The sequence below is a fragment of the Rhinopithecus bieti genome, unplaced genomic scaffold (genome assembly GCF_001698545.2).
Source record: "Rhinopithecus bieti isolate Rb0 unplaced genomic scaffold, ASM169854v2 scaffold_2454, whole genome shotgun sequence".
Taxonomy (NCBI): domain Eukaryota; kingdom Metazoa; phylum Chordata; class Mammalia; order Primates; family Cercopithecidae; genus Rhinopithecus; species Rhinopithecus bieti.
The window spans coordinates 54,430-64,648 of record NW_016803843.1 but is presented as its reverse complement, the minus strand read 5'-3'; the positions used below and the strand labels follow the sequence as shown (position 1 = coordinate 64,648).

Below are 10,219 nucleotides of genomic sequence, written 5' to 3'. Positions count from 1 at the left end.
AAAAAAAAAAAAAAAAAAAAAAAAAAAGTTACAGTTAGCTAATGTTAGTTTATTATTGAAGAAAGAAAAATCTTAAAAATAAATTTAGTGTAGCCTAAGTGCACAGTGTTTACAAAGTCTATGGTAGTGTACAAGAATGTCCTAGGCCTTCGCATTCACTCACCACTCACTCACTGACTCACCCAAAGCACCTCCCAGTCTTGCAAGCTCCAGTCATGGTAAGTGCCCTACACAGGTATACTATTTTATACCATATTTTTACTATACCTTTTCTATGTTTAGATACACAATACCATGTGTTACAACAGCCTATAGTATTCAGTACAGTAACATGCTGTACAGATTTGGAGCCTAGGAGCAATAGGCTATGCCATATTGCCTAGATTTGCAGTAGGCTATACCAACTAGGTTTGCATAAGAACCCTGTGATGTTCACACAATAAGGAAAATACCTAACAATGCATTTCTCAGAACGTGTCCCTGTCACTATGGGATGCATAACTGTATCTTATTTTCAATTTTCTAGTGACCACGTTAAAACATTAAAATGAAACCGGTGAAATTAATTTTAAAAATGGATTTTCTTTAACCCAATATAGCTAAAATAGTATTTCAACATGTAATAAATATTAAAAATTATTGAGATATTTTACTTTTGTTTTCTACAAATCTTTGAAATCCAGCATATATTTTACACCTAGAGCAAGCACATTCCAATTCAGGCTAGACACATGTTGCATGTTGTATGCTCAATAGCCACATGCTGCCAAAGGCTACACACTGGGCAGAAAAGCACTGAGACTTCTGGTTCCCTTACTAGGGGATGTTTGTCAGGTTCTATGGTAAGCACCTCAGGCTCACTCTCACTGTCTTGTCTCCTTCATCATCAAAACAATCCGCTGAGGTCTATACTATTACTAGTCACATTTTACAGATGCTAGTGGAGGATTTTTCTATTACTATCTCCACTTATAAATGAAGAAATGAGATAAAAGAGTTCATGTGGTAGTTATGAGAAAGGAATAAAATGGGTGTTGATTCTAGACAAAAAAAAAAAAAAAAAAGTCCTAAAGGTTAAGAAATAGCAGGAATTGGGACATATCAGAAACACTAACCCAATGAGATAAAAAGCTCAAGATAAGCTCTATGCAAATAAAATAATTTAATAGAATATTTGTTGGTAGCTTGACTCCAGAGGTTGGAAGGCAGAGAAATGTTAGTTGCAATTAACAGTCATAGAAAGATAGAAATGGGAGGTGGTTTTAGAAGGAGGGGGAAATGCCATGTACCTAAGTATATGTATGACTGTTGCTTTAATCCTTTCTTCAAAAAAATAAAATAAAATAAAACAATGTATTCAATGTTTTTACTTAGCAACCCTACAGCTTTAACAAGCACAGTAAAACATATTAGCTATTTGACCATAGGCAAGTTACTTAACCTGATAACAATTTTCTAATCTGTAAAATGGGTATTATAATAATACATATCTTACAAACTAGTTGAGTAAAGGGAAATTATATATATAAAGCAAAAAGTAGGCTCAGTGAGTGCTAATAAAGATGATAATGTTCTTGCAAAGAGTAGACATGCAAAACTTGAAATTCTGTCTGCTCTTAGCCATGGCATGCAATCAGAGTAATACGCAGAGAAACATATTCTGCACAATCCCAAATATGGTTTTTAGATAGCAACATGAAGTATTAAACTTAGCCCTGAAAGACAGGGAAGAACATTGTCTTTCTAGAGAGGAAATCTTTACAAGATTTAGACTCTCACTAGATATTAGATATACATGAAATACCTTCTTTACGGGGTCAGAGTTTAAATTAAAACGTGCTTTTTTCCCCTTTTCCTCCCTCTATCCCCTCAGATGTCTTTCTCACCTGTCACTTCTTTCTTTGTAAATACATAATTTTGTTTATAGCCATAAAACTCTCAGAAGCAAAAGGGAAATTATTTCCAGGCATATTATCTTTGGTCTGCTAGTGTGGGAGAGGGGAGATCCTCCAGCAGGAAGCAAACTACTTGAACCTAACTGTGTGCCTGCTCCCCAAGTCGCACAGGTATACTGGAGCCAGCATTCACACTTTGTTCTTAGTGAACACTGGACACACTTGCTGGTGACACTTGGTTAGAGGTGCTAATTATCCAGAATCAGCTGCAGTTGCTACCATGGAGTTGACCAGCTCTGCCCAGTGGGTTCTCCTGTGCCCTACAGGCCCATTAGGGGAATCAGCTGTTGATGACCTCGAGTAGTCAGGTAGTTTATGGGCAATAATTTGCCTAGAATCTGCTTTGTCCTCAGAACTACTTTTAAGGCCAAAAACAGTTCTCAGTGCAAAGCAGGAAACAATGCAGTCAAAGAAAAGAGAGAAAGATTGGATTGGTACTTTTATAGAGCACTATTTTGTATTTTGCCCATGTGGAAATTCAGTGATTACCATAAAAGGCCTGGACATGGTAACAGCTTAAGAGTATCAGTTGACAATATGGCTGTCCAAATGGGGGCAGAACATGTGCTTGGGGATAGCCATCAATCATCCATGCCTATGTTTATTCAACAAACATTTAATAAGTTCCTACTTTGTGCAAGACACTGGGCTGGTGGCTGAGCATCCAAATGCAAATAAGACACATCTCACAGCCTGATAGGCAAGTCAAGCAAGTAGACAGATAATTTTAATACAGGTCATAATACTGAGAAGGGAACAGAGGATTAGGGAATTAGAGTAGGAGCTTGGAATTCAGGGAAGTACTTTAGGAGCAGGCAATACCTTTGGGAAATCTCAAATGATAAACAGATATTAGTGAGGCGAAAAGAAAGGGGAAGGCAAAAGGACATTCCAGGCAAAAGGAACAGCTGAGCAATATGCCCCAGAAGGAAGGGAGAGGAAGAGGAGAAAAGCAGCAAGATGCTTGGGGATGGAGAGGATTTAAAGACAGGTGAGTGTTCCTGAAGAACAAAGTTCAAGGTAGGGAGCCATGAAGCTGCAGAGGTAGGCTAGAAAATAAGGTTTTCCAAGGTAAGAATTAAGAACCTCAGGCCCAACTAGAGAAATGATATGATCAGATTTGTGTTTTTAGAGACTGCTGCTGGCTGGATGAGAGCTGTATGGGGGAAATATAAGGGGATAATTCAAGCAAGAGGTAGGAAAACCAGTTATCCAGGAGATAATTCAAGCAAGAGGTAGGAAAACCAGTTATCCAGGAGAGAGATGATGAGGGCTTGAGTGAGGGCAGCAGTGACTGAGATGGAGAAGACAGCTGAACCAAAGCAGTCATTGTCAAACTGAGCCCTGTATCCACACAATGGAATACTCTTTAGCAACAAAAAGAAATGGTGTACAGATACATGCTGCAACATGGAAAAACCTAGAAAATATATGCTTAAGTGAAAACCAGACACAAACGACCACTTATTGTTTGATTCCATTTAGATGAAATGTCCAGAAAAGACAAATCTGGAGACAAAAAGTAGATCAGTGGTTGCCTCGTACTTGAGGTAGGGATCTTATTAGGGTGATAGAAATGTTATAAAACTGGATTAAAATAGTGAAGATTGCATATTAAAATGGTGGTTTGTAAATTTATTAAAAAATATTTAATGTACAACTAAAATGGGTAAAATTTTTGATGGGTAAATTTTACCTCAATAAAGTTGGTTTAAAAAACAAAACAAAAAAGAGCATGGTCCCAGATCAGCAGCATCAGCATAAGCATTACCTAGGAGTGTGTTAAAAATGAACAGACCGTACCCCAGAACTTCTGAATCGGAAACTCAGGGGGTAAGCCACAACAGTGGGTGTTTCACAGGCCCTTGGGATGATTCTGACACATACCAAAGTTTGAAAACCACTTAATTAGAGGAATATTTAGGAGGAATAATTAACTGGACTTAGCAGTTAAAAGGGAAAAGGGGGTCGGAAAAGGACAGTTCTTAAAGATTACTCCCAGGTTTCCAGATTGGGGAGCCACATTGCTGGTGATGCCCCCAAATGTGACTGGGAATGCAAGAGGGCCAGGCATCATAGCAAGAAATTTGCGGTGCCTGTGGGGCATCTCACAGGAAGGCCCAGCAGACACTGCATCTAATCCAGCAACACTGAGTTCCAGGCAACTAAGGACTCAGAAGTCCACCGTAACCACCAGGAGGCTCCTGGAGACCTTAGCTTTGGGACACAGCAAGAAGGTGACTGGGATGTGAAGAAGGTCAGTAAGGGAATCTGAACTGACCTTTTAGAAGTTTAAGAGGGGAAGAAGGTTGGGGAAGTATCTAAGCAGGTAAAAAGGGTCAGAGGAAGCTTATTTTAGAATGGGAGAAATTTTAGCATGTTTTATTGACAGAAAGACACAGTAAGAAATTTTGAAATGGGGTGGTGGGGGCAGTGGAATCACGTATGAATCAAGTCCAAGAAAAGGCAAAAAGGAGATGGCTCCAAGGCAGAGTTTGGTCTTTGACAGAAACCGCACACATCCTCTTCTGAAACTGGAGGATATGGATGTGGATTCTTATGCAGTAGGAGAGTGGGGAATTAAGGAATATTCCAATGGAGGGACTTGATTTTCTATAGACATTGGGACAAGGTCATCTAGTAAGAGTGAGGGGACAGGGGTTGATGGAATGGTTTAAGAGTACAGGTTTAAGGTCATTTTTGGGAAAAGAAAGATGACCAAGGGCAAGAATGAGGCTGACCAGGCTGGCTGAAGCCAGCTGGGAGGGAAGATGTGAATGCACAAGGGCACCAGACCATGAACTGTGAGATTCTCTCCAGCACGCTCAGCTGCCCTGAAGTAGAAGCCAAAAACACAGATGCAGTACTGATGGGGATCTGCTAAGGAAGCAGAGGAAGTGAAGGGTGTGAGGGTTTGTAAGAGAGTAATTTAGATCATCAACACAGGATGAATCTTGGGTTAGGAAGAAAGGGAGGTCCAGAGAGGGCTGCCAGGTAGGTGGGAACCAAGGAACCAGAAAACTAGAGTCTACAAGGGCTACAAGCAACAGATGTGGAAAAGTGAGACCATGAATACGATGGAAAGACAGGAGGTTGTGCGTCAAGGTAGAAACAGGAATCGAACCATCTGCTGGTGAGCAATGTTAGGTGTTTCCAGGAACAATGTGTTTCTAGGGTGGGTAGCTAGACTGAATACCCCAGTTGTGGTGACAAGGCCTTATGTGGAAAGCAAAAAGGCCTTAAGCCCTGAGCCAACCCAAATGCATTCAGTGTTAACTAAGGGACATATAGTAGGCTAGGAATTGGAAAACCAACGGAGAAGCAAGAAAGACAGCAGTGCATCTGTGTTTTCTGCTTCTACTTGAGGGCAACTGAGCGTGCTGGAGAGAATCTTACAATCCATGATCCGATGTCTCTATGCATTCCCATCTCCCCTCCCAGGTGGGCTTTGACAGGTTCTGTCAAATCTTCTACACAACCGGGGGTGCTGCTCAGGTTTTTAATCCTAGGAAGCACTGTACATCCTCCACAAAAGGAGTTAATAAATTGTGGCTGCAACAAACAGCTGTAGCAGGTGTTTATAAGCTAATCAGTGATTGGAAGTGCTTTGATAACCTGACCCAGTGTCCTCTCCTCCCAGCGTGGTGCCTGAGAAATGAAGGTGTGAGTTCTGTGCTCCTGGGATCATCCACCCCTGAACAACTCATTGAAAACCTTGGTGCCATTCAGGCAAGTATTGCAACCCCTTCCAACAAACACCAGGGAATTTAATGGTGCCTTTGAGGCTATCTCCAGGCAGTGTCCGTCTCTGCCCCGCTCCATCCTTCTGGGTGGGGCAAGAGTAGGGGAAACAAAGGCAAAGAACACTTTCCCAGTACATGGATCCAGGGTTGTCCTCTACCTATGAACAGGCAGTATTCCCAAAGTTCATTTCTCGGGATGGTTTGTTTCTGTGGAAGAGTGCATTCTAGTGTTATACCCGGCAACTGACTTCCCAGGCCTCGCCATGAAAGCCTGGCTGATAACTTGCTTGGAAATTTAAGTCATAAGGCAATATACCTACATCATTTACTCATTTGTTCTTCCCAAAAATATTGCCCACCTGCTGTGTGCTGAGCCTCTTCTTTGTTCGCTGAGCATCTTGTATTCCCCCTCCCATGATAACTTTTATGATAATGTAGTATAACTGCCTGTCTCTCCTGCTAGACTGCAAGCCCTCTGAGGTCAGAGACCTGTGTCTTTGCTTTTCCACTGGTTTTCCAGTTCCTAGGGTACTTACCACATGTTCCTTAGTTAACACTCAAGATCTATTGAATAATATTTGCCATGTTTTAAGAGAAATGGGCTCAAAATTCTATTTTGGACTTCCAGGATCACATCTCCCTAGAAGCAAATTTAGGAGGCCCATCCCCATTCCCTATGCCATGAGGATGGCCGCTGGTTCAGGGCACTAGATGGGGCCTGCAGCTATATTCTGGGGAGCCTGTAATGGCAGTGGGTGAGTTGAAAGGATGTTCCTGGGAACTCTAAGGAGAGGGGTGGAGTTTAGTATCTATTGTGACCACCTCCTTTCCCCAAAGGCCACAGCTAGTCCTGAGCCTGTCCTCCTCTCAACTCTGCTAAAAGCCCTAGGAATGATCCTGCCCGCAATTCTTGCCACTACCTGCTAAAACAAGAAAGGTTGTCTATTTTTCTCCTGCTCATGGGAGAAAAGAACTGTCTCACAGCTTCTTCCCTATCTACCTGTCCTTGCAACAAGCACATAGCCCTGTTACCATTCCCAAAAGGAAACAGGTGGAGGTAGGGACAAATATATGATTTAAAATCCTTTTTAAAAACAGCCCAGAACACACTATGGAATAAATGGTATAGATCCGCTGCCCACTCCCCCAACCTTTCTTAGGGCTGTGCAGCTGTGTAATCACCTCTGCCTCTCTGCTTCTAACAACTCCCATATCCAGCCCTGTAACTCCTACTGGATTCTGTGAGGTTCCCTGTATCTACATAAGGAATTATCCCTCTTATGAATGCCACCTCTCATTTTCATTTATATTCTGGGAAAAGATAAGGGTACACAGTGATGAGGGGACAGAACAGTTTGTACAAAAAGAACTGAAATTCAATCCAATGATTTCAGTTTCACTAATATTTATGGAGCACTTAATTCTATGTCTGGCATCATGCTAGGTGGTGGGAGGACTGAGATGGGTAACAGGACCTGGCCTTCAAAGAGCTCATGTGTTGGCTGAGAAACAGTGAATTAAAAAATCTATCCCTTAATTCATTCAACAGATCTTTGAGAGCCTACTGTATACCAGGTACCCACAGGAAAGAAGAATAACACTGTCTAACCTTCAAGGGGTTTTTTACATGCCAGTAGGAGAGACAGATAAATATACAAAATGATTTCAAGTTGTGAAAAGGGCCATTAAGTAAATAAATGTTTATTTCACTGAGACTGAGAAATGGGTGAGCCTATTTTAAATGTCTTTGCAAAAAGCCCCTCTGGAATATGTTTATTCCAAGGACTTCGCATGCCTTCATTTTTTACATTCTTTGACAACGATTCACATGCCTTCACACAGCATGTGAAGAGTCCAGGAAAGTGCATTCCAGGGACAGGGAAGAGCAGTGGAAAGGCCCTGAGATGGGAAGGACCTTGACTTTTCCCAGGAACTGTCAGCTAACGCCAATGTGATCAACATGTAGTTGAGCCCAGGGACAGCAGCTGCAGTGATGAAGAGAGACAGGCAGGGCCAGGTCTCGCAGGATACCATGGGTTACAGTTCATGCTACATGTGACAAGTCCTTGTGGAGGGTTTTAAGAGGAGGGACATGCTCCTGTTTGAATGTCTGAAGGTCACTCTGGCTGCTGTGCGGAAAGTAGAATGAAGGGCAAGGGCAGTCATCCAGGCAAGAGGCGATGGTGGCTTGAATGAGGGTAGTGGCCATGAAGGGGGAGAGAAGTGCATGGATTCTGCAGGTTTGAGAAAGAGAGACACCATGGCTTGGCAGAAGAGGGAGGAATTGAGGATTCTTACCATGCTATTACTGGGAGATCACTGCCATTCCTGGGGGCAGTCATAGTGCCTGGGGATGGCATATGAGGCAAGTCTCGGGCTGAGTTTTAAAAGCTGTGGAAGTAGACAAGGCAGCTGACGGGGAAGGAGACACTTTCAGAGGAAAAGTCTTGAGTAATTTTTCTTCCCAAAACATTTCCTCCCTAGCAAGGCTTTGGCTTGCAGCAGGATGAGGCTTTGCCTATCCTAAAGGGGACATTATCCATGCAGCAAGGCTGGTACCATTGTGGGTTTACCAATCCTCCCCTGTTCTACTCCACCTCCCACTACGCAGCACTGAAGTCCACCCAAGACATGGTGAAGAGCAGACTGGATGACTAGGGGTGCCCAGCAGTGGTGGGACTGGTTGCAGAAGGATGGAAAACATGGAGCACCAGTAGTTGTAAGAAAGTATTTCTAGTAGGCTGGGAAGGCAGCTGCTTCAAGGGATGCCATGTGCCTAGGGTGTGCAGGAATGAAGGGGTGTATATAAATCAGAGCCCGACAGGTGGGAGAGACAACAGGAGAAACCACAGCTGCAGGCAGCCAGCCTTCACCCACACAGGTTCCATCCTCCCCACTCCCACCTAAAAGGTGGGAGAACCGCCTCTCCCCGTCCTCCCCACATGCCTTAAAACCCTTCTGAGACTCCCCATCACCCACTCAGAGAAGGCCAGGCTCCACAGCAGTCGGGCCTCATGACTCCCCACCACACCTCCCGGGAATCTGAATCCTCAGCCATCCTAAACCACTCAGAGCCTTGGCGATAGCAGTGGCCCTCTGCCTACAAACTGACCACTACCCCAGCCTAGCAAAATCCTCCTCCACCCCCAAGTTCCAGATCAACAGGAACCAAATCCTGGGAGGACTTTCACTAATGCCCAGCCAGCCCCAGGAACGTTAGCCAGACCTTCCCTCACCCACCACCTATCCCAGGCATTGTAACATCAAGTTTGCAAAACTAGTAGCCTGTGGGGTGTTTGTAAAATCTGTAGTAGTTTACAATGTTTTAAAGTGGGGCTTCTCTTGAAAATTCTGGTCTTGCGATACTACATCTTGTTTTATTCAAGTACTTTTATGGTTTCGTTTTTCTAATGTCTAAATCTCTTTCCTATCAAAAATTTGTTTTGGTGTAATGAATGAAGGATTTTTCTCCTCACATGGCTAACCCGCTGTATTTTAGACAAAAAAAAAAATCCAACAAATCCAGTTTCTAGGTTTTTGGTCTCATTATTACAATCTCATTTTAAATAACACATTAGCTGTTTGGACACTGAAATTCCAGAGCTAGTGGGAAATCAAATTCTTGCTTCAGCTTCACAGTAAAACATTAACCAGAATGAAGTTTCCCAGGCTGGCAGCTCTACTATTTTGCCAAACCCTAAGGCTTCTGAGGATAGCACTTGAGTGGAGACAAGGTCACTTTGGCCAGCAGGATTGCAGCAAAGGAAGAATGAGGTTGAGACCTCAGAACTGTTCGTCAGAATTGTATTTCACCACAGTCTCCACACAGGGTCAGACTTTTCCAGTGAGAAAGTCTGCCTTTGTCCTTTGTCTTATGGTGTAATGTGTACCCTTGGCCCACTTCTCACAATCAATGCTAGCCTTGAATGAGCTCATCCTTTCCCGGGGCTTCAATCAGCATGTCGGTGCAAATGACTCACAAACCCTCAACTCCAGCCCTCCGGCAACTACTAAGCTCCACAGCTGCACGTGCAGCTGCTCAGTCACTCCTAGGCGGATATTCCACAGGCACCTTACACTCAACACATCCTACTCCCTCCCAACTTCTTATTCCCCAAACTACTTCCCTTTGGTTTCTAATCTCAATAATCAACACCAATATTCTTCTAGTTACGCAGTCTTGAAACCACCATCATCACCCAAAATGTCTCTCAGGTCTACTTTTCTTTTCTGCTCCACTGCCCTAGTTAAGGCCCTATTGCCCGGCTTGGATTGTAATACATATCTAACATCTGTGTCCCCTTTCAACCTCCTCCAACTCATCCTTCAAACTACCTCCAGGTGTCTGATGGGGTTACTCCTAGATCCGAAGTCCTGACAGGTTCCCCACTGCCTAAAGTAGGGATTCCATAAAATGGCATTTAAGGCCTTCCACACTCTTATCCCGTTCTTACCATCCATAGCCTGTTTTACCATCCCCACAACTACACTAATCACTGTACATTATCACTCCAGTTCATT

The 10,219-nt window shown here is 43.2% G+C and overlaps 1 protein-coding gene across 4 annotated transcripts in view; it reads left to right on the top strand.

The window, feature by feature from the left end:
* Positions 1 to 10,219, top strand: part of KCNAB1 (potassium voltage-gated channel subfamily A regulatory beta subunit 1) — a 430,095-nt gene that overhangs the window by 414,833 nt on the left and 5,043 nt on the right. For all 4 annotated transcript variants that reach the window (XM_017855014.1, XM_017855023.1, XM_017855037.1 and 1 more), the window contains exon 13: positions 5,596 to 5,684. In XM_017855014.1, coding sequence (XP_017710503.1) covers positions 5,596 to 5,684 — 89 coding nt within the window. The remainder of the gene's footprint in view (positions 1 to 5,595; positions 5,685 to 10,219) is intronic.